The sequence below is a fragment of the Bubalus bubalis genome, chromosome 13 (assembly GCF_019923935.1).
Source record: "Bubalus bubalis isolate 160015118507 breed Murrah chromosome 13, NDDB_SH_1, whole genome shotgun sequence".
NCBI lineage: Eukaryota > Metazoa > Chordata > Mammalia > Artiodactyla > Bovidae > Bubalus > Bubalus bubalis.
The window spans coordinates 17,158,841-17,183,992 of NC_059169.1; the positions used below are offsets into that span (position 1 = coordinate 17,158,841).

Below are 25,152 nucleotides of genomic sequence, written 5' to 3' on the forward strand. Positions count from 1 at the left end.
CAGGCAAGAACACTGGAGTGGGTTGCCATTTCCTTCTCCAATGCATGAAAGTGAAAAGTGAAAGTGAAGTTGCTCAGTTGTGTCCGACTCTTAGCGACCTCATGGACTGCAGCCTACCAGGCTCCTCCGTCCATGGGATTTTCCAGGCAAGAGTACTTGAGTGGGGTGCCATTGCCTTCTCCGTATTATTTGCTGAGTACCTATAATGAACTCCTTATTGCAAAATTCAGACTTAAATTGAAGAAGGATGGGAAAACCACTAGACGATTCAGGTACAACTTAAATCCCTTATGATTATACAGTGGAAGTAACAAATAGATTCAAGGGATTATATCTGATAGGCAAAGTGCCTGAAGAAATATGGACAGAGGTTTGTGACATTGTACAGCAGGCAGGGATCAAGACCATCCCCAAGGAAAAGAAGTGCAAAAAGGAAAAATGGTTGTCTGAGGAGGCCTTACAAATAGCTGAGTAAAGAAGAGAAGCTAAAGTCAAAGGAGAAAAGGAAAGATATACCCATCTGAATGCAGAGTTCCAAAGAACAGCAAGGAGAGATAAGAAAGCCTTCCTTGTAGGTCAAGGCAATGAAAGAGAGGAAAACAATAGAATGGCAAAGACTAGAGATTTCTTCAAGAAAATTAGAGATACCAAGAAAATTTCATGCAAAGATGGACACAACAGAGGACAGAAACCATATGGACCTAAGAGAAGCAGAAGATATTAAGAAGAGGTGGAGAGAATACACAGAAGAACTATACAAAAAAGATCTTTATCAGCCAGATAATCATGATGGTGTGATCACTCACCTATAGCCAGACATCCTGGAGTGCAAAGTAAAGTGAGCCTTAGGAAGCATCACCATGAACAAAGCTAGTGGAGGTGATGGGATTCCATTTGAGCTATTTCAAGTCCTAAGTGATGATTCTGTGAAAGTGCTTCACTCAATGTGCCAACAAATTTTGAAAACTCAACAGGGGCCATGGGACTGGAAAAGGTCAGCTTTCATTTCAATCCCAAAAAAGGCAATGCCAAAGAATGTTCAAACTACCGCACAATTGCATTCATCTTGCACTCTAGCAAAGTAATGCTCAAAATTCTCCAAGTGTGGCTTCAACAGTATGTGAATGGAGAATTTCCAGAAGTTCAAGCTGGATTTAGAAAAGGCAGAGGAACCAGAGATCAAATTGCCAACATCCATCAGATCATAGAAAAAGCAATAGAATTCCAGAAAAACATCTACTTCTGCTTTATTGACTATGCCAAATCCTTTGACTGTGTGGATTACAGCAAACTGTGCAAAATGCTTAAAGAGATGAGAACACACCAGACCACCTTATCTGCCTCCTGAGAAATCAATATGTAGGTCAGGAAATAACAATTAGAACCAGACATGGAACAACAGACTGGTTCTAAATTGGGAAAGGAGTTACGTCAAGGCTGTATGTTGTCACCCTGCTTATTTAATTTATATGCAGAGTACATCATGCAAAATGCCTGGCTGGATGAAGCACAAGCTGGAATCAAGATTGCCGGGAGAAATAGCAATAACTTCAGATAGCCAGATGACACCACCCTTATGGCAGAAAGTGAAGAGGAACTGAAGAACCTCTTAATGAAAATGAAAGAGGAGAGTGAAAAAGCTGGCTTAAAACTCAACATTCAAAAAATGAAGATCATTGCATCTGGTCCCATCATTTCATGTCAAATAGATGGGGAAACAATGGAAACAGTGAGAGACTTTATTTTCTGGGGCTCCAAAACCACTGCAGATGGTGACTGCAGCCATGAAATTAAAAGACACATGCTTCTTGGAATAAAAACTATGAACCACCTAAACAGCATATTAAAAAAGAGAGACATTGCTGACAAACATCTGACTAGTCAAAGCTATGGTTTTTCCAGTAGCCAAGTATGGATGTGAGAGTTGGACCATAAAGAAGGCTGAGCACTGAAGAATTGATGCTTTTGAACTGTGGTTTTGAAGAAGACTCTTGAGAGCCCCTTGGACTGCAAGGAGATCCAACAAGTCAATCCTAAAGGACTCAATCCTGAATAGTCAATGGAAGGACTAAAGCTGAAGCTCCAATACTTTGGCCACCTGATTCGAGGAACTGACTCATTGGAAAAGACCCTGATGCTGGGAAAGATTGAAGGTAGAAGGAGAAGGGGATGACAGAGGATGAGATGGTTGGATGGTATCACCTACTCAATGGACATGAGTTTGAGAAAGCTCCAGGAGTTGCTGATGGACAGGGAAGCCTGACATGTTGCAGTCTCAAAGAGTTAGACATGCCTGAGCAACTGCACTGAACTGAGCACCTGTAAAATGTCTTATGTTACTGGGGCTCTGCCCCAAGTTTACTTCCTCCAAACCACATATTCCTTTACGTTTTAGGATATTCTCTTGATCAAGGATTAATTTTAGCATTTATGTCATTTTCTGAGCACCAACGATGTCCTAACATGGTCTAAAATGTCTTTGCTTTTCAGTCTTTCCTCCCATGACACTATGTGTTAATTGGTTAAAAGACAAATAGTAATCTCCAGAGGACCAATTCCCTAGGTAAACACCTGTTTATGCTGAGAATAAATACAACCACTGGGCTACAGGATGTTAAACCACTGGTCTCTCTCACCAGTCGCATCCATCTCAGTACTGGCCCATGTACAATGAAAGCAATGCACTGTTTATAAAAGCCTTTACCTCAAATAATATAAAAATTGAAGATAACAAACAGGATTTCCAGTAGCACTTTATGATTGCTTTCTTTAAAGAAGGCTTCTGTCCATTTTTCTCAGCTCTGTCAACTTCTTGCTTCCAGTACCTGTGATGAGCAAAAGCACAGTAAAGAACAGCACTGCCATAGGGAAAATGGGGGAGGGGCCAGGGTGGAAGATAAGCCTTCACTACAGGGCACTCTGTGGCTGCCCCATAGATACTGGCTAACTGCTCACAGGGCTCCTGAAAGATGAGTGGTGTAGACTGAAGCACCAGAAAAATAGGCCTTGAGGCTTTGCTGGATTCACAGGTCATGAGCAGCTCAGAAGGGCAGACACTGTCCTCCAGGGACCCCACCTCTGGGGACACAGCTTGGCCTCCAGGGCCTTGACTGCAGGCTCCCTTCACATCCACAAATGCACAGGGAACACGGGCTCCCCCAGCCTCCAAAGTGGGCTAAGCCTGGGGTCAGCCTGAGGGAGTGAGCATGCAGTGTCAGGGGAGGAGTCTCAGAAGAACCCGGAGGAAGGCAAAGCCCCTGCACACCTTTAGCCCCAAGTGGAAATTCTCACTCTTTCTCCCCTTCTCCCTGCTGTCTGTGCTCACCCTTGCAGCTCTTCTCCAAGGTGCTGGGAGCAATCTTTTGGAAGCACTGAGTGTATCTCATTTTCTTTCAATCTCCATTTGTGACCAAATAGGAAAAAGGGGTTTATCCACCTGTTATAAATTAAGAGAAAAGGAGAGTGGTATATATTCAAATTATACAACTCTAATTAGAATCCTACATTTATGGGCTTTATAAAAAGAAATAGTCTACACTGTAAATATATAGAAATATGGAAGAAAAAAAATTGGATATTTACATACACAGATGACACCACCCTTATGGCAGAAAGTGAAGAGGAACTAAAAAGCCACTTGATGAAAGTGAAAGAGGAGAGTGAAAAAGTTGGCTTAAAGCTCAATATTCAGAAAATGAAGATCATGGTATCTGGTCCCATCACTTCATGGGAAATAGATGGGGAAACAGTGGAAACAGTGTCAGACTTTATTTTTTTGAGCTCCAAAATCACTGCAGATGGTGACTGCAGCCATGAAATTAAGAGACACTTACTCCTTGGAAGGAAAGTTATGACCAGCCTAGAGAGCATATTGAAAAGCAGAGACATTACTTTGACAACAAAGGTCCATCTAGTCAAGGCTATGGTTTTTCCAGTGGTCATGTATGGATGTGAGAGTTGGACTGTGAAGAAAGCTGAGCACTGAAGAATTGATGCTCTTGAACTGTGGTGTTGGAGAAGACTCTTGAGAGTCCCTTGGACTGCAAGGAGATCCAACCAGTCCATTCTGAAGGAGTTCAGCCCTGGGATTTCTTTGGAAGGAATGATGTTAAAGCTGAAATCCCAGTACTTTGGCCACCTCATGCGAAGAGTTGACTCATTGGAAAAGACTCTGATGCTGGGAGGGATTGGGGGCAGGAGGAAAAGGGGATGACAGAGGATGAGATGGCTGGATGGCATCACCGACTTGATGGATGTGAGTTTGAGTGAACTCCAGAAGTTAGTCATGGACAGGGAGGCCTGGTGTGCTGCAATTCATGGGGTCACAAAGAGTTGGACACAACTGAGCGACTGAACTAAACTGAACTGTCTAGCTCTATATCCTGAAGGACCCTGGAAGCAATGACACACTAGTAGCAAAGAACACTCCAGACCCAGATCTCATAGTTATTTTTTTTAACATACACAATTATTTTTTTCTTGTGGTGAGAACTTTTAAGGTCAACTCTCAGCAGCTTTCAAATATGCAATAAAGCACTATAACTGTGGTCACTCTATCAGACATTACATTCCCATGACTTACTTATTTTAGGGAAGTCTGTCCCTTTGGCCCCCTCCACCCAGATCCTGACTTATTAATATCTTTCTTCTCTAAAAGGAACCAAGGTTCCTTGAAGAAATGGCTGGTTCCAAGGTTGTGGCAGTGTGTTTTAGCACCTGATAATCACCTTTTTTAATTGCAATATAAACGCCTGACGTTAAGCTTTGGAGACATACACCTCAAAGCTATCCATCTCCAATGAACATGAGTCAGTTATACAACCAGATAAAAAGCCAGGCCGCCCCACCCATGCAGTTTCCTTTTTCAGAAAGTGCTGGTTGACTTGATAACAGACCATCTCACTGACTGCTTGCTTCTCCCTTCCCGCACTTTAATTCCCGCTCTTATTTTTTAAATTCACCAATAGAGTGAAGCTGCTAAATCTTAGCGCACCCCACCTTCAATCCGCAAAAGGCAGAACACCAGGTCCAAGCGCTTTCACTCACTAGTTTTCACAGTCTCTTTCTCTCTCTCTTTCTACCTAGGACCTCGATATGTAGCTCCAGGCATGCCTTGTACTCTTCAGGTCATGTGAGTGATACACCTTGGCATTTGAAAATTCCCTGATGGTTGTCGCTGAGATGGGTCTCACAATCCTAAGAACCACAAGGGCCAGTCCAACCGCAACACTGGCTCCGGAAGGGGAATGCCTGTGGGGGCTGCTGTAACTAGTACATGCCAAGATGAGCAGAGCTCCAGGCATTCCCACCAACCACATCACTATCTACAGGCTGAGACCAACAGGCAGAGAAAGTCCAAGATGGGCCTGGGACATCTTGGGCCATAAAATAAGGAAACACACAAGGAATCATGAGGATGTGTAGGAGGACAGAGAAGCCAGCTTGAATGGCTCTTGCTAAACAAATCTGGGATTCTTTAGGCATCAAAATAAATGGCAATGAATCACAATCTATTAAATAACAAAAGGATCCATCAATCCATACTGCTACATATACATGAGAGAAGGGAAAGCTCTTGTATTCAAGAATGCAAATAAACAGAATGAACATGGAGTTAGAAAATTATCAATGGAAGCTAAACCTAATGGTTGAAAGTTTGATGTGCAGCATGGTATTCATATAACCTCAAATTATCTTTCTCCAAATTACTTATTAACTATAAAATGAAATGGGCTTCCCTGGTGGCTCAGCTGGTAAAGAATCCACTTGCAATGTGGGATACCTGGGTTCTATCCCTAGGTTGGGAAGATGCCCTGGAGGAGGGAACAGCTACCCACTCTGTTATTCTGGCCTGAAGAATTCCATGGACTGTATAGTCCATGGGATCACAAAGAGCTGGACATGACTGAGCAACTTTCACTTCACTTCATAAAATGAAAAACAGTAACTGTACAGAGGATTCCTCCAAACCCTATTAAACTGATTATGTATTAGTTACATGTTAATAATATGTGGAAATAGCCCAAGGATTAACACTATTTTACTGGGTAAGGAAATTTCCAAAGCCAGACAATAATAACCCATGAGCAGAGATCATGTTTCTCTTATTTATTGCATTATTCCTAGTACAGTATGGGTACAGAGGAGATGTTTAAGAATTATTTTTTAAGTAAATGAATGTCTATGAACTATTAAAGAAGGAATAAGAGAGACTGAATTTCAGATTTTGCTAACCCTGGTAACTTGGCACTTCTAAAGAACTCCAGTCCAGGAGTCTGAAGACTGGACCCAAGCACTGAGGACCCAGGACCTCAATTGTCCTCTACTCCAATTTTCCACTCCAGGTGAGTATCGCCATGACCCTTAATATGTTGCTCTAAATTTCCTTCTAAAACAAAAGCATTTGTCTCTGTGTTTTAACCACTTAGATTTGAAACACCTGGGTCATTCATCCTACAGTTATTCCCTATAAGAAATACTCAATTAGCAGCAGGACTTACTCTGAAAGACCCTCTTTAAAAGTCTGCTTGCAGATTTTTATAGTCAGTGTGGGCCACTGAAGACCAATTAGATGTCATTGGCATAGAAACTACAATTTGGGGAACTTAACAGTTAATTTGAATTTGTAATTTGATTCGTGCACCAGAGTTTTCTTTTGTTCAGACTGTTTATAGGCTTAATGAGCTAAATGTCATGCACATTTGTAATCAATATCCTTATTGGTCCCTTTTGGGAATGAGAGGCACTCCTTGGTCTTTATGAATGACAGGTTACTGTTTTGGCTTATTGCTTAACTTCATGTAGTGAAATAAAGCAGACAAAGCTTGAAGAACAACAACAACAAAAAAAAAAGGTTTCCCTGCAGAGGAAAAGATGCTTAACATCACAAATCCTTGTGTGTGCTAAGTCGATTCATTCGTGTCCATCTCTGTGTGATGCTATAGACTGAAGCCTACCAGGCTCCTCTGTCCATGGGATTCTCCAGGCAAGAATACTGGAGTGGGTTTCCATGCTGTTCTCCAGGGGATCTTCCGGACCCCAGGGATCGAACCCATCTCTCTTATGTCTCCTGCATTGGCAGGCATGTTTTTTACTAGAGCAACCTGAATCCTTAGGGAAATGCAAATCAAAATCACAATCAGACACCACTTCACACATATTAGGAGGGGTGAAGAAGGAGGAGGAGGAGGGAGAGGTAGAAAGAGGAGATGAAGGAAGGGAGGAGGGGGGACAAGGCAGGGAAGAGGAAGGAGGAAAGGAGAAGAGGGAAGACGAGCAAGAGAAGGAGGTTTGGCAAAGATATGGAGAAATTGGAACCCTTGCACACTGATGATGGGGGTATAAAACACTGCAGTCACAAAAGACAAGCACTGTATGATTCCACTTTCATAAAGGTGCTGAGAGCAGTCAAATTCAGAAAGAAACAAAGTGACCCTGTGGTTGTCAGGGGCTGAGGGAAAGGGGAGTGGGGAATTAGTGTTTGATGACATACTGATGCAGGATGAAAAGAGTTCTGGAAACTGGTTGCACAATAATGTGAATGTACTTAACAACACTGAACCAAATGCTTAAAAATAATTCAGGTGGTAAATTTTATGTTAAGTGCACTTTATTACTATTTTTTAAAATTAAATGAGAAAAAATTTTACTCGATACACCTCAGGTGTGAAATCTCTGTGGCAAAACCTTTAGTCGTTGGCCTGACCTCAGGTAACTTAGCAGCTGCTGCTACTAAGTCTCTTCAGTTGTGTCTGACTCTGTGCGATCCCATAGACGGCAGCCCACCAGGCCCCTCCGTCCATGGGATTTTCCAGGCAAGAGTACTGGCGTGGGGTGCCATTGCCTCCTCCTCACAAAGTCTAAACCCCTTTTAAAAAGTTAATAGTGAAGTAACAGTGCCAATGGGAGGAATAACTTAAAGCAGAAACCAGCCTCCACCTTCCATCAGAATCACCTGGAGCTTGTTTAACCCCATCCCCAGAGTTTCTAACTTTACAAAACTGGTCTAGAAGGAGCACGGTGGGGAATTTCATTTCTAACAAGATCCCAGGTGACAAGGATGCTGCCGGTCTGAGAGCCAGACTCTGAGAACAGCTATCCTAAAGCTTGATTATAGAATGTTTCACATGCATCATCTCCAACAGCAAGAACTTTAAGAACTTTGAGAAACTCCTGCCAACAAGACCAAAAACGTGTTTGGAATTGCCTTCCCCTGCATTTAAGAACAAGTGTCCACAAAGGCAGCTCAGTACAGCAGTTACATACAGGATAACACAGGCTGGGGAGACAGATGGCCTGGTTTGAGATCCAACTCCAGCACTTACTAGCTGTGTGATGTGGGCAATTTACTCAGCCTCTCTGCTTCAGTGCCTTCAGGTGTGAGGTAAGAGGTACTAGCTCTTTCCCCTCTGGCAGTAAAACTGGAAATAGGTGGCTACCCAAATCAATGAGGAGTCTTCACTTTCCCATTTCCACACATACACATACACATTTTGCAAATCTACAAATAGAACACGCCCAGAGAGTTGCCTGCCCTGCAGAAGTTAAGGAGACATGTGTCTATTTTATTATTATTTACAGTAACCACCCCTACACTCCTACTTCTAGGCCTCTCTTGCCTTAAGGACTGCCAAATGGCCAAGAGATGTAGCTACACACTGAACACACTACCATGAAGATAAGCACAGTGACTCCCATCCCATGAGGATCCCCTATATCTTCCCCTTAAAAAAGGAAATGTCAGAATGTATGGAAAATATGAATGGGTTAGGGTCTAGAAACAAAAAAATCTAATTATCATCCAAGAGCAATTAAAACCCAAAGGTTCAGGCCCAGCTAGTTAGTAGTCCCAGTTACCAGAGGGAAAACTTTCTTACATCTCTCTGTGCTGTTTTTAATCTGTGTGTGTTTCCTCTCATCTCAGGGACCCCTGAGTGGTTTCAGGACCAAATGACTCCTAGGTAGAAGCACCTGCATCAAGACCTTTCACCTCTTCTCCAAAGGCTAAAGATCCGGATAAGACCCCACAGCCTTCAGTGACCTTATCCCCCAAGTGGTCCTCAAAGGTGAAAGCAGAAATATTCACAACAGGGAAAGGGGCTGTGATCAAATGCACACTCTATTCCAAGATGTATATCCCAGGCAAAAGCAAAACATGTTCAAGAACAGGGTCCCCATTCATTAAACAAAAAACAATAGATTTTTTTTACATACATGAAATTTGTTACAACTAGGTACCAGGACATGCAGTGTGAGCCACACAGGAAGAGAGAGAGGGATGAAAAGAAAGACATGGTCATAGATACAGGGATAGACAGAGCCCAGTGCAGCTGGAACCCAGGTGTCACCTAAGTTACATGAGAAATGGTGGGGACATCACTGGAAGATGGCAAAGACATCTAATGGCAGGGCACTAATTAGATAAAGGAAGCTGTTCATAAACTGCTTGCTTGTTTGCACCCTTGTGGGGAAAGGGTGCAAATTAGTTTAGAACTGGAAATCCTGAGCTGTACTAGGGAAGCCCGCTAAAAATGGAATGTAGGGATCCAGTTCGTTCTCCGTTTGGGTGGCGACTCCCCCGGGGCAATCTGGGTTTTTAACCTCCCTGCCTCCTGCTCCCCGGGCTCCAGGGCCCTGAAGGATGCTGGAGCAGCGAGAGGCCAGGCTGGGAAATCCTGCGCTCCGGATACCAGGTTTTTGCGTCCCGCTCCTACGCCCAGGACTTCCCCTGACTCCTGACTCCTCACTCCTCAAGCCCAGGCGCAGGCGGGGACCACGCGGCCAGAGTGGGGAGGCTCCACCAGCTGCCTGGGCGCCCGCGGAAAATGCTCCCTCGCCCCGACTTTCCCCTTGGTCACTGAAAGGTGCCTGCGGAGGGCGGGTCACAGCTCAGACGGGGCGCTCACCTGAGAAACAAGAGGGAGCAGAAGTTCGAGTGCAGCAGCGGGTTGGGATTCACCTCCGGGTACACCAAGTGCATCTTGCTAGCGGCCACAGGCGAGGGCGCGGGGACCGGCGAGGGCTCCGGCGTGGGCTCCGGGGCCGCCGTGGACTGGGGCTCCGGCGTGGACTCCGGCGTGGGCTCCGAGGCCGGCGTGGGCTCCGGGGCCGGCGTGGACTGTGGCGCGGGCGCCGCTTTGGCAGGGGAGTTGCTCGGACTGCTCATGGTGGCGCCGACGGGGGTGCTGGAGGCTCAACCACAGTGCCAGTCCGCTAGGCGGTATACCAGAACCACCTGCTTCTGGAAATGGAGCGTCAGCTCTTGCCTGGTCCCAGCCTTCTGGACCACCCTCTAGGCGCCTCTGCCACCACCGCCTGGAGCCCTGAGTCGGGAGCGGTGTGGACAGCGGGACGAAGGGGTGGCCAGACAGGAGCCACACGCAGGTACGCGGAGAGGATGCTGGCGCAGCTGATGGAGGCGGGTAGGACGGTGCTGCACTCGGAGTCCTGCAACCAGGGCGCCAGCGTTCAGGCACGTGGCTGCAAACTCTGCCAAAGTGAGAGCTATGAGCCCAGGCACCCACCCCCAAGGTGGAAAAAGGAGGTACCAACTCTATCAGCCGCATCTGCTCAGAAATGCCCGTCAGCTGTGGAGAGACCAGGAGAGAGCTGGCCGAAAGAGATAGCACCCCGCCTTCTGGGCACTTTGCCCTCATCAGGACCAAACAAGGGCGCTGGAAGTTCTCCAACTGTAATGGAGCAGGACCCTATGGGGCCTTCCTGGGATGGAGCACACCACCTCATGCCCTCTTCCTGCTTCCCTTTTGTAGAAAAGCTTTAGTCTCCCAGATCTCCTCTGAATTACAAGAGGTGGCTCAATAATTGATGATTAGGGCTACCTTGGTGGCTCAGTGGTAAAGAATCTGCCTGCTAATGCAGAAAACACAGGTTGGATCCCTGGTCGGGGAAGATCTATATGCCTTGAAGTAACTAACCCTGTGGGCCACAACTTGAACCTATGCTCTAGAATCTGGGAGCAGCAACTATTGAACCCACCTGCCACAGCTATTGAAACTTACATGCCCTAGAGCCCATGCTCTACAACAAAAGAAGCCAGTGCAATGAGAAGTCTGCTCAACTGCAATCAAGAATAGCCCTCTGCTCATTGCAATTAGAGAAAAGCCTGTGCAGCAGTGAAGACCCAGCATAACCAAAAAGAAATAAAACTATTTTTTAAAAAAGACTGAAAGAATATGAACATGTAATTTAAAAACAAAATTAAACACTAGATAAGCCATGCAACAGTCACAGAATCCATAGTTCCTCCCTGAAGGACATATTAATAAATAACAATATCAAATGTACATTCCTGAGTTATTCTGCAGATACTAAAACCCCCACCAGATGGAATAAATTAACTGTATGATGGCCACAAGCAGGGAGCCCCCACACCAGCTAGAGCCTAAGGACTGATGATATAAAACCCTGTGACACCACCCTGTTACCTCACCATCAACCAAGCAGAAAATAATGCAACAGTTGATCACATACACTGGACTTTCTCCTTCACCTTCCCTTTTAAGATTATCCCCTGAAGTCCATCAGAGAGTTCTGGTCTTTATAGCATGAGCTGCCTGTACTCTTTGCTTAATCTTTTCAATAAGCCTTTCTCTGCTTCAACTCCAACATTTTGGTTTGTTTGGCCTCACTTTACCTCAAGCACAGGAACTTGGGTTGGACAACACAACTGGTGCCTAAGCATTTGACTTCCACCAACAGCAGGATTTAGCCCAGATTGTGTATGTAGAGCTGCAAGACCTAAGGAAAGGAAACGGAAGATTAGAAGAGCTTGAACGATTTTAGAAGATGACTGAATGCTGTTATTGGAGATAGGCTTTTGGCATCTCACATGTTGATCTGTGCATGGGGCCTCTGTAAGCTTTTAGCTGCCCTCTTAGATTGGGAAAGGGGATTATGGGGAGAAAAAGACTGCTTTATGATTTCTTTAATCATGTGCTCAGGGCCTAGCAGAATAACAGTGGCATATGTTATAGAACACAGGTATGTGCATTTCTGGGGAACTTCCATCATTTTTAACTCTAACAATGCCCCATTCAAGAAGGTATTATTATCCCTATTTGACAAAAATGAGAAAGAGGAGGCTCAAGGACAGCACTTCTCCAAAGTCATAGAATCAGTAAATGACTAATCCTCACTTGGACTCAAGTCCAAGTCTAGTGTGGTCTGTCTCACTGGTGGATGGTCACTGTGTGAGGAAGGTGCCTAGAGTGCACTGTTTTGAATGAATGAATGACAGTAGGGCTGAATGAACAAAATCGTGGACGCCCACTCAGAAGTCTAGTTATTTGTGTGGCCATCTTCCCAGCTCAGCAGTTTCCCTTCCCTTCCACCCTAAAAGAAGGAGATCAAAGTTTGTGGTGCTTATAATAGGATCACTTTATTATGCTCATGTACCTTGGCTAAAATAGTATGATTAATTAAGGCTTTTGGCTTCATTGGGAAGATCCCCTGGTGTAGGAAATGGCAACCCCCTCCAGTATTCTTGCCTGAAGAATCCCATGGAGAGAGGAGAATTTCTGGCTACAGTCCATGGGTCACAAAGAGTTGGATATGACTAAGCAACTTAGCAAGCACACAGGCAAGTTATAAACTGGTGTACAATAATATGGTTACAGTTGACAATACTAAACTGTGTACATTGGGCTTTCTAAAAGAGTAGATCTTGGATCTTTTCACCATAAAAAAAGGAAAAAATGGTTAATTTATGCATTGGGGGCCACAATGATTAATTTGATTGTGCTGAAAAGACCCTGATGCTAGGAAAGATTAAAGGCAAAAGGAGCAAATGGGGCAGTGGAGGATGAGATGGTTAGATAGCATCACTGACTCAATGGACATGAATTTTAGCAAACTCCAGTAGATAGTGCAGGATGGGGGAGCCTGGTGTGTTGGAGTCCATGGGGTCAAAAATTGTCGGACAGGATTTAGCAATTGAACAGGAACAATATGTGTATTAAGTCATCGGGGCTTCCCAGTTGGCACAGTGGTAAAGAATCTTTCTGTCAATGCAGGAGACTCAGGAAACATTGGCTCAATCTCTGGGGAAGATTCCCTGGAGGAGGAAATGGCAACTCAGTCCAGTATTTTTGCCTGGAGAATCCCATAGACAGAGGAGCCTGGTGGACTACAGTCCATAGCATCAAAAGAGTCAGACACGATTCAGCACACATGCACTGTCAAGTCATCAGGTTGTACATTTTAAACATAAACTATTATTGATTGTCAGTTATACCTCAATAAACCTGGAGGGGAAATGGCTTTTAAAGAAAGCATTAATGTATTAATATTTTTTTAATATGGCAAAATATTGACAATTTTCTATTGATGGGCATGATAGGAGTTTATTATACTATTTTCTTGATATTTCATGCATGTTTGAAATTTTCTGTCACAAAAAAGAAAATGATTAGAGCTGAAAAATATAATTTTTCAATTACCTACCTTTCTTGCATTAGCTCTTTCTCAGATAAGGCAGTCTACAATGTATGTAACCAGACCTACCTGATTTACAGTTCTCTTTTACATTACCTACCTTTTCCAGTACTGTAAACACTCAGCTACTAGTTCTCCTTCAAAGATGAAAGAATTGCTTGCTGAGGTTGGCAATTTAGTGACTTCCATGTCAGACTGCTGCAGACTGTTCTCTTCAGTCCCCACAACTATCTCAGGATGATAACTGTGTGTGTGTGCTAAGTTGCTTCAGTCGTGTTCAACTCTTTGCAAACCTATGGACCATAGCTTGCCAGGCTCCTCTGTCCATGTGATTCTCTAGGCAAGAAGACTTGAGTGGGTTGCCATTTCTTTCTCCAGGAGATCTTCCTGACCCAGGGATTGAATCTGCATCTTTTATATCTCCTGGATTGGCATGCAGCATTAGCACCACCCGGGAAGCTTAGTCATCTCCAAACTGCCAAATACACTCAGTCCCTTCAGTTTCTGCTGTCTTTATTTTTTGAAACTTCTTAGCATTCTTTTATGAACAATAATGAATATAATATTTGTAAAACATACTGAAAATCAGTGTTGATTTGTACAAAGAAGGTTGGATATGAAGCCAGGGGACCAGAGCTCTAGATGCTTCACTTCTTACCTAAACTTTCTGACTAACCACTCAGGTCTACATAGGAAATTCCTACCTGCACTATGTCCTATAAAGTTAATGGGAGCCTCACAATTTGTGAATGCACTTTGTAAAATCTAAAAAGACAACATACAAAAAGTTGTGTTTTTTTTTAATTCATTCAACAAATATTTAGTGAATGCTTTATAGGTGCATGACCACTAAGCCAGGCATAGAATGTACAAACATAGGGAAGATGTCATAAGGTCTCTATATGTACTTGTTTCTCGATCTTAAATGGCTCAGTACTATAACTAAAAAGACATTAACAAGTGTTGAAGAGGATATGGAGAAACTAGAACCTTCTACATTGCTGGCAGAAATGTAAAATGGTACAGCTACAAAGTTTCCATATAAACCAGCAATTCTACTCCTAGATATCTACCCAAGATAAATGAAACATATGTCCACATAATAATGTACATACAAATGTCATAACAGCACTATTCATAAAAGTAAAAAATGAGTTGCGGGTGGAGGGAATCAAGGGTACATCAACTGATAAAAGAAACATGGTATTATAGGCAGTGGGGTATTATCTGGCATTTTATAAAATAGATAGACATACTGATGCAAGCTACAGCATGGGTAAACATTGAAAATATGCTGAGTTAATGCAGCCAGACATTGACTCAAGTGAGGATAATGAGACAGCATCTAAGGAGAGATTTAATCTTGCTGAACTTGATGATTCATTCCCAGATAAACTCCAGGGACACATGATGAAAATTGTAACTGTGTAAACTATAAATTATTAATGGCTCATAGCACCTCCATCAAATAGTCAAAGCATAAAGTGTTAAATCTGCAGGAAGTATAAAATCAGTACTAAACTAGTTCAACTAAGATAGTGCTGGTCCTCAAGCATTTTTCTATCAAGACATATACGATAAAAGGCATTCACAATCTACATGCTCCAGTGAGTATTCACAGTTCTGAATATAATGACAATCTCTTTGTCACTCTACCTTCTAGTACCAAAGAATGTTCAAATTATTGCACAATTGCACTAATTTCACACAATAGCAAAGTAATGCTCAAAATTCTCCAAGCTAGGCTTCAACAGTATGTTAATCGAGAACTTCCAGATGCTCAAGCTGGACTTAGAAAAGGCAGAGGAACCAGAGATCAAATTGCCAACACCCTTTGGATCATAGAAAAAGCAAGGGAATTCCAGAAAAACAGCTACTTCTTATTCATTGACCTTTGACTGTATGGATCACAACAAACTGGAAAATTCTGAAAGAGATGGGAATACCAGCTCACCTTACCTGCTTCCTGAGAAACCTGTATGCAAGTCAAGAAGCAACAGTTAGAACTGGACATGGAACAGTGGACAGGTTCCAAATTGGGAAAGGATTACCTTAAGGCTGTATATTGTCACTCTGCTTATTTAACTTACATGCAGTGTACATCATGCGAAATTCTGGGCTGGATGAAGCATACCATGGAGTGAAAATAGTCAAGAGAAATATCAATAACTTCACATATGCAGATGACACCACCCTTATGGCAGAAAATGAAGAGGAACTGAGGAGCCTCTTGATGAAAGTGAAAGAGAAGAGTGAAAAAGCTGGCTTAAAAGTCAACATTCACAAAACAAAGATCAGGGCATCTGGTGCCATCACTTCATGGCAAACAGATGGGGATACAATGGAGACAGTGACAGAATTTATTTTCTTGGGCACTAAAATCACTGCAGATGGTGATTGCAGCCACAAATTTAAAAGATGCTTGCTCCTTGGAAGAAAAGTTATGATAAATCTATACAGCATATTAAAAAGCAGAGACATTATTTTGTCAACAAAGGTCCATTTAGTCAAATCTAAGATTTTTCCAGTAGTCGTGTATGGATGTGAAAGTTGGACCATAAAGAAAGCTAAGCGTCAAAGAATTGATGCTTTTGAACTGTGGTACTATGAAAGATTCTTGAGAGTCCCTTGGACTGCAAGGTGATCAAACCAGTCCATCCTAAAGGAAATCAGTCCTGAATATTCATTGGAAAGACTGACGCTGAAGCTGAAGCTTCAATACTTTGGACACCTGATGGGAAGAACTGATTCACTGGAAAAGACCCCGGTGCCAGAAAAGATTGCAGGCAGGAGGAAAAAGGGACAACAGAGAATGAGATTGTTGGATGGCATCACCAACTCAATGAACATGAGTTTGAGCAAGCTCCAGGAGATGATGAAGGACAGGGAAGCCTGGCCTGCTGCAGTCCATGGGATCACAAAGAGTTGGACACAGTTGACTGACTGAATAACTTCTAGTAACATATCCTCCTCTCGAACCTCATAAGTGGACACCCAAATTAAATCTAGCCAATCATAATATCCCATGTCTGTATCCAAAGGGTTTGGGACAGATATAATCTCGGATATAACTCTATGCCAGGCCAACTGGCATTCTTCCTTGAGAAGTTTTGTTGCTGTCCTTGGTTGTTCTTGTTTGGCTGCACCAGGAAGATGGCTTCCCAGGTGGCGCTAGTGGTGAAGAACCCTCCTGCCAATGCAGGAGATGTAAGAGACTTGACTTCCATCCCTGGGTCAGGAAGATCCCCTGGAGTAGGGCATGGCAATCTACTCCAGTATTCTTGCCTGGAGAATTCCATAGACAGAGGAGTCTGGTGGGCTATGGTCCATAGGGTTGCAAAAAGTCAGACACAACTGAAGTGTCTTTGTAGGCATGCATGCACAGAAAGGGAAAAACTTCACTTTCTTTTCTGATGAGGGAGTTGTAAGGGTATGACCCATAACTGCTGGTGGCCATGTCTCCCATTTACACGGATGGGCTGGAAAATACAAACAGATACTGAAAGGTCATACAATCAACAACTATTTATTAAACACCTACTGTGTGTAAAGACTGAATCAGGAGTTAAAGACACATAAGTGAATAGGATGAGTGGTGTAGAGTCTTAGTGGCATCAAGTCTCTGGGGCTCCTGAGACTTAAAGGATCCCTCCTTGGATGGTGTGACCTGCTGGAGCAGAAGCTGTCACTTTCCAACTCAAGTCCTCTGACTCTTCTCCAGGACTAAAGAGTTCACTGCTTATCTGCAACTCTCTGCTGAAGGGCCTTTTTCCAGCTGCCGGAGCACAGTGGGGTCATATGCAAGATGAGGAAAAACCCCTGGATTCCAACCTCAATCAGTGATGGATGGGGAGTGGGTAGATAAATGCTCCTGTGCCTTTGCCTGTCAGTTGGAACAATTCTCTCCCTGAGTGACCCAGCAGGAAGGAGTCCAGTTGCCTGAGCATTTACTCACTTGTAACAGGACTTTATTGGCTTCCTTCCCTTCTCTGTCTCACTTCTCCACTCCCTCCAAGTGTTTTTCTAGGATCACTTCCAAATTAAACTACTTTCACTCAGATCCTTGTCTCAGGGTCTGTTTCCGGGGAACCCAAACTAAGATACCTACCAGAACCATCCTTCTAATTATTTAAAAAATATATTCACTCCTTGCACCCATAACAATCCTAACTAGTACTATGAATGCTGGGTTGTCCAATACAGTAAGGAGGATTGTGAAGAAATCAGATGCATCTGGCCCAAACTGAGGTGTGTTGTATGTATAAAATACATTATGCACTTCAAAGAGAGAAGAAAACCTTTTTCGTCTTACTAGTGATTTTTTATACTGATTACATGTTGAAACAATATTACTTTTGACATTACTTTTGGATATAAAAATATCTTACTAATATTACTTTCACTTGTTCATTTTAGATTTTAACATGACTACTACAAATTCTAAAATTACAGATGTTGGGAATTTCCTGGCAGTACAGTAGTTAGGACTCCACACTCTTATTGCCAAGGGCCTGGATTCAAACCCTGGTCAGGGAACCAAGATCCCATAAGCCAAGCAGCATGGCCAAAAAATAGACAGATAGATAAATAAGTAAAATTAAATAAAATTAAATTACAGAGGTGGCACATTTTATTTCTCTGGACACAAGATAGGTGGTAACTTTAGATAAGATGCAAGTGGGAAAGGGAAGCTGGCCTCTGCCTCAAAGATGGTGGTTTTGGTCAGAAAGCCTGAGGTGCCACCTCTTCAAATGAGCTGGTCTGCAAAGTGAAAAAGTGAGTGTTAGTTGCTCATTTGTGTCCACCTCTTTGCAACCCCATGGACTGTAGCCCACCAGACTCCTTTATCCATGGAATCCTGGTCCAAAAGTGTACATTTAACTCCATGTCATGTGTCCACAAAAAGTTCAGAATCAAAGTTTGCAGTATAACTTGTTTGTATCCCAAGATTCATTCTCCCCAAATTGAGAACAAATTCTAGACCAAAAATTTCTAGCCTTTTCACTAACTCGTGTGTATGTGGACATCATTTATCATTTTTCAACAGCCAGAAGATGTAAGTCTTTACTATTAATCAGAACAACCAGGCAGAATATTTCTAGCACACATCTGTGTCTCCTATAGGATCACATCTACTCTGTTACCTTCAAACCACTTTTCTTATTTCAAATTTAAACTTTCATCCAGCAATGGACTATCAAGCATTGCCATCCATCTCTGCCTATCAGTCAACGTGTTCAGTTTCCAAAAAGCAACCATCTCTGTATCATAATGGCACTTCTTTGTAGATCCATTTGGGCGTTTTATTACATTTTCCTGAATTCTTTAAAACAAACAAATAGAAAACACAATATGCTAACTTTAACAATGATGCAGCTAATATAAATATGGGGAGAACAGGAAGTGGAAGAAAGGAGGTGCCTCTTCATCTGGTGAATGCATATTGAAAGAAGGTTGGTTCATTATATGTTTAATTTTGAGAGAAGAGGAATAAATTTTTTAAAATTTATGAAATTCCTATGTGTGCTTAGTCATTCAGTCGTGTCCAATTGTGACCCCATGGACTGTAGCCTGCCAGGCTCCTCTGTCCATGGGGATTCTCCAGGCAAGAATAATGGACTGGGTTGCCATTCCCTCCTCCAGGGGATCTACCCAACCCAGGGATTGAACCCAGGTCTCTCTCATGGCAGGCAGATTATTTACTGTCTGCACTAGCAGGGAAACCCAAAATATCTATAGTGGCCCTACTCATAATTAACCAAACTTGGAAGTAACCAATATATCCTTCAGTAGATGAATAGATAAATGAACTGATTTATCCAGGCAATGGAGTATTCAGTTCAGTTCAGTTCAGTCACTCAGTCGTGTCCGACTCTTGGCAAACCCACGAATTGCAGCACACCAGGCCTCCCTGTTCATCACCAAGTCCCAGAGTTCACTCAGACTCACGTCCATTGAGTCCGTGATGCCATCCAGCCACCTCATCCTCTGTTGTCCGCTTCTCCTCCTGCCCCCAATCCCTCCCAGCATCAGAGTCTTTTCCAATGAGTCAACTCTTCGCATGAGGTGGCCAAAGTACTGGAGTTTCAGCTTTAGCATCATTCCTTCCAAAGAAATCCCAGGGCTGATCTCCTTCAGAATGGACTGGTTGGATCTCCTTGCAGTCCAAGGGACTCTCAAGAGTCTTCTCCAACACCACAGTTCAAAAGCATCAATTCTTTGGCACTCAGCCTTCTTCACAGTCCAACTCTCACATCCATACATGACCACTGGAAAAACCATAGCCTTGACTAGATGTACCTTTGTTAGCAAATTAATGTCTCTGCTTTTGAATATGCTATCTAGGTTGGTCATAACTTTCCTTCCAAGGAGTAAGCGTCTTTTAATTTCATGACTGCAGTCACCATCTGCAGTGATTTTGGACGCCCCCAAAATACTCAGCACTAAAGAGAAATGAGCTACCAAGTCATGAAATGACATGGAGGAAACTTAATGCTTACTACTAAGTGAAAGAAGTCTGAAAAGGCTACATAATATATAATGTAACTATATGACAAAAAGACAAGACTATGAAGACTGTAAAAAGCTCAGTGGTTGCCAGAGCGTGGAGGTGAGGGTAAAGGATGAAAAGGTGGAACATGGAGCATAGAGGTTTTATAGAATAATGAAAATAGTCTATATGATACCATTGTTAGGTAATTAGAATAGGAAAAAGGAGTCCAATATAGTGGTGGCTAAAAGACAAAGGAAGGAAAAAGCCTTCACAAATAGAACAAAGGAAGGTTCAAGAACCTCAGGTGAAGCAAAAGCCTGACTTGCCCAATTTACATAGGGCAGGCTCCTGGAAGAGGGGGTGGGGAGGAGAAAGAAACATATAAAAAGAGGAGCCAAAATTGAGCCCCCTGCTTCTCTGATCTTCTCTCTCTTCTGTGTCTTTTGGGTCAGCCTGCCCTCACACTTCAAGGATGTATTTTCCTTTGCTTGCCAAATAAAACTGAACTGTAACACTGTTGGCCTCAAGGTTTTGCTGCAGTGAGACAGAACTGAGGAAATTACAAACTCTCCCGACATATATGGTGATATTTCTTGGATTTAACCTGGCTGAAACAACCTTGGCTCAGCCCAGAAGCCAAGCACAACAGAAGCCCAATTTGGGGAAAGCTCTCATGGTGGAAGATGAATGTGAAGAAAACCCAGTACAGTGAGAGTGACAAGAACCCAAGCATGCTGGAAACCAGGACAGCAAAAACAAATTCGGCAGAAAGCTCACATGGGTCAGTCTCAGATTCCAGGAAACCTGTTGGACTATAAAGTCCTCACCCCTATGGCAGGAAGGACATATGGCTAACAAAATCTTAATTTCGTCACAATCTCTCATTTCTTATTTCCTCAAATCCCCTGTGAACAGGCAAGTGGCAGTGAGTGCAATCAAGGGACTCTGGAGAGGCTACTCCCCATTGTGTCCCAAAGGCTCCACTATCCTCTGCACTCTAGTAGCTTTGCCCAAGTGGGTGGGGGTTCTTCTGTCCTTAATCTTATTTATGCCAAGGATCAGGCCAATGAAAACTGTGAGCACAGATCAGGTCTTTAGCAGATTTTCTGGCAGGTTATGAAAGGGATTCCTCAACACGTTTTCCCTACTGTTTTTTTCCTCCCATCCTTTAGCTCCTCTCTCTATCTATGCCACTGATTACAAAGTACTGGGCAGGTCATCATCTTTCCACTTCTGAAAGTTGTGCTTGAAACCATTTATTTAAGATTGGGACTCAAACCCATGTGGCAGGGACTCTGCTATGCTTATTCACTCAGTCATATCTGACTGGTAGTTTAGCCTGGCCAAAACCCATGGTGCCTGGTTTTAGGCTAATGAAGCTCAGGCTCTTGATGTCTCATTGCAAAAAAAATTCAGTGAGAGATACAGCAATGGATAAGAGGTGGATTTGTTGGGATTTCAAGAGAAGCACACTCCAAGAGTGTGGGCCATCACAGAGTGGAGAGCAGCGGCCATGGAATGTGGTGTGGTTTTCCCAAGCTGGGTTATTGCATAGGCTAAGGAGTGGGAGGATAATTCCAACAATTGGGGAATCACCCACTCCTCAGTCTTTTGACAGTGTCTTGGAACTGTCCCGGCACCTCTGGGTGTCATTTAGCTTGCAGATTAAGGATCAAGGTTTAGTTGAATTTGACTTGTCATCTTGGACCCATTTGATTTTAATTGGCTTACGTTATGTCCTTGGGCTCTGTCATTCTTTCAAAGTCCACTCCTTGGGCTATGCCCCCTTCCCTGTTTCATGCTCTTTTCCTGGCCCTGTCTGGGCCCACAATGTTGCTTCTACAATCTTCCGGAAGAACAACCAGGAAATAGCTGGCCCTTGGGAGGGAAATACTGTACAATAGCCAATCCCTCTAGATATTCAGGCCTTCATCTTCCATGTTTCCTATATGTGCAACATCAGCATTTCTCAGTGAACCCTCTAAGGTAGGCGACGGTTGCACAATGCCTGCCAGAAGTCCATCTGTTGGTGGCATCCCTTCAAGGGCAATTGGGCTTCTAGGGATAGTGTTTGCCACTTTGGGAGTTAGCCCTGCAGGCCCTTTGGGCCTAAACCCTGACCACCCATCTCCTAAAGTTACAAACATACCCCCATATCAAATCTCCACTCCACTTTTATAGAACATCTGGTCTGTTGCCTCTTATCAATTTGTTCTTAAGCCACTTACTAACTCCTACAACCAAGACCCTGACTCCTGGTAGGCAACACACTCTTCAAGAAAAACATTCAGATCCTCAGTTCAGTTCAGTCACTCAGTCGTGTCCGACTCTTTGCGACCCCATGAATCAGAGCACACCAGGCCTCCCTGCCCATCAACATCTCCCAGAGTTCACTCAAACTCACTTCCATTGAGTCAGTGATGCCATCCAGCCATATCATCCTCTGTCATCCCCTTTTCCGCCTGCCCCCAATCCCTCCCAGCATCAGAGTCTTCCAATGAGTCAACTCTTCACATGAGGTGGCCAAAGTACTGGAGTTTCAGCTTTAGCATCATTCCTTCCAAAGAAATCCTAGGGCTGAACTCCTTTAGAATGGACTGGTTGGATCTCCTTGCAGTCCAAGGGACTCTCAACAGTCTTCTCCAATACCACAGTTCAAAAGCATCAATTCTTCTGTGCTCAGCTTTCTTTCTTTTTTTTTTTTTATTTTTTTTTTAAATTTACAATATTGTATTGGTTTTGCCATATATCAAAATGAATCCACCAGAGGTATATATGTGTTCTCCAACTCTCGCATCCATACATGACCACTGGCAAAACCATAGCCTTGACTAAATGGATCCTTGTTGGCAAAGTAATGTCTCTGTTTTTTAATATGCTATCTAGGTTGGTCATAACTTGCAAGGAGTAAGCGTCTTTTAATTCCATGGCTGCAGTCATCATCTGCAGTGATTTTGGAGCCCAAAAGATAAAGTCTGACACTGTTTCCACTGTTTCCCCAACTATTTGCCATGAAGTGATGGGACCAGATGCCATGATCTTCGTTTTCTGAATGTTGAGCTTTAAGCCAACTTTTTCACTCTCCTCTTTCACTTTCACCAAGAGGCTTTTTAGTTCCTCTTCACTTTCTGCCATAAGGGTGGTTTCATCTGTGTATCTGAGGTTATTATTATTTCTCCAGGCAATCTTGATTCCAGCTTGTGCTTCTTCCAGCCCAGCATTTCTCATGATGTACTCTGCATAGAAGTTAAATGAGCAGGGTGACAATATACCGGTTTGACGTACTCCTTTTGCTATTTGGAACCAGTCTGTTGTTCCATGTCCAATTCTAACTGTTGCTTTCTGACTTGCATACAGATTTCTCAAGAGGCAGATCATGTGTTCTGGTATTCCCATCTCGTTCAGAATTTTCCACAGTTTATTGTGATCCACACAGTCAAAGGCTTTGGCATAGTCAATAAAGCAAAAATAGATGTTTTTCTGGAACTCTTGCTTTTTCAATGATCCAGCGGATTTTGGCAATTTGATCTCTGGTTCCTCTGCCTTTTCTAAAACCAGCTTGAACATCTGGAAGTTCACAGTTCACATATTGCTGAAGCCTGGCTTGGAGAATTTTGAGCATTACTTTACTAGCCTGTGAGATGAGTGCAATTGTGCAGTAGTTTGAGCATTCTTTGGCATTGCCTTTCTTTGGGATTGGAATGAAAGCTGACCTTTTCCAGTCCTGTGGCCACTGCTGACTTCTCCAAATTTGCTGGCATATTGAATGCAGCACTTTCACAGCATCATCTTTCAGGATTTGAAATAGCTCAACTGAAATTCCATCACCTCCACTAGCTTTGTTCATAGTTGATGCTTTCTAAGGCCCACTTGACTTCACATTCCAGGATATCTGACTCTAGATGAATGATCACACCATTGTGATTATCTGTGTTGTGAAGATCTTTTCTGTACAGTTCTTCTGTGTATTCTTGCCATCTCTTCTTAATATCTTCTGCTTCTGTTAGGTCCCTACCATTTCTGTCCTTTATCGAGCCCATCTTTGCATGAAATGTTCCCTTGGTATCTCTAATTTTCTTGAAGAGATCTCTAGTCTTTCCCATTCTGTTGTTTTCCTCTATTTATTTGCATTGATCGCTGAGGAAGGCTTTCTTATCTCTTCTTGCTATTCTTTGGAACTCTGCATTCAAGTTGGTGTATCTTTCCTTTTATGCTTTGCTTTTCGCTTCTCTTCTTGTCACAGCTATTTGTAAGGCCTCCCCAGACAGCCATTTTGCTTTTTTGCATTTCTTTCCCATGGAGATGGTCTTGATCCCTGTCTCCTGTACAATGTCATGAACCTCACTCCATAGTTCATTAGATCTATCTATCTAATCAGATCTAGGCCTTTAAATCTATTTCTCACTTCCACTGTATAATCATAAGGGATTTGATTTAGGTCATACCTGAATTGTCTAGTGGTTTTCCCTTTCTTCAATTTAAGTCTCAATTTGGCAATAAGCTCCTCATGATCTGAGCCACAGTCAGCTCCCAGTCTTGTTTTTGCTGACTGTATAGAGCATCTCCATCTTTGGCTGCAAAGAATATAATGAATCTGATTTTGGTGTTGACCATCTGGTGATGTCCATGTGTAGAGTCTTCTCTTGTGTTGTTGGAAGAGGGTGTTTGCTATGACCAGTGCATTCTCTTGGCAAAACTCTATTAGCCTTTGCCCTGCTTCATTCCGTATTCCAAGGCCAAATTTGCCTGTTACTCCAGGTGTTTCTTGACTTCCTACTTTTGCATTCCAGTCCCCTATAATGAAAAGGACATCTTTTTTGGGTGTTAGTTCTAAAAGGTCTTGTAGGTCTTCATAGAACCATTCAACTTCAGCTTCTTCAGTGTTACTGGTTGGACATAGACTTGGATTACTGTGATAGTGAATGGTTTGCCTTGGAAATGAACAGAGATCATTCTGTCATTTTGGGGATTGCATCCAAGTACTGCATTCCAGACTCTTTTTTTGACCATGATGGCTACTCCATTTCTTCTGAGGGATTCCTGCCATAGTAGTAGATATAATGGTCATTTGAGTTAAATTCACCTATTCAAGTCCATTTTAGTTCGCTGATTCATAAAATGTCGAAGTTGACTCTTGCCATCTCCTGTTTGACCACTTCCAATTTGCCTTGATTCATGGACCTAACATTCCAGGATCCTATGCAATA

At 43.0% G+C, this 25,152-nt stretch overlaps 1 protein-coding gene across 3 annotated transcripts in view; it reads right to left on the bottom strand.

The window, feature by feature from the left end:
• LOC102413663 (ATP-binding cassette sub-family C member 4) overlaps positions 1-13,920 on the bottom strand; it is a 122,335-nt gene extending 108,415 nt beyond the window's left edge. For 2 of the 3 annotated variants that reach the window (XM_044926924.2, XM_044926922.2), the window contains exons 1-3: positions 9,906-13,920; positions 3,326-3,436; positions 2,705-2,825 (exon numbers count right to left, since the gene is read on the bottom strand). In XM_044926924.2, the coding sequence (XP_044782859.2) occupies positions 2,705-2,825; positions 3,326-3,436; positions 9,906-10,165 (492 nt within the window). In that variant the 5' untranslated portion in view covers positions 10,166-13,920. The remainder of the gene's footprint in view (positions 1-2,704; positions 2,826-3,325; positions 3,437-9,905) is intronic. The other variant, XM_044926923.2, reaches the window with a different exon arrangement.
• Positions 13,921-25,152: the final 11,232 nt, after the last annotated feature.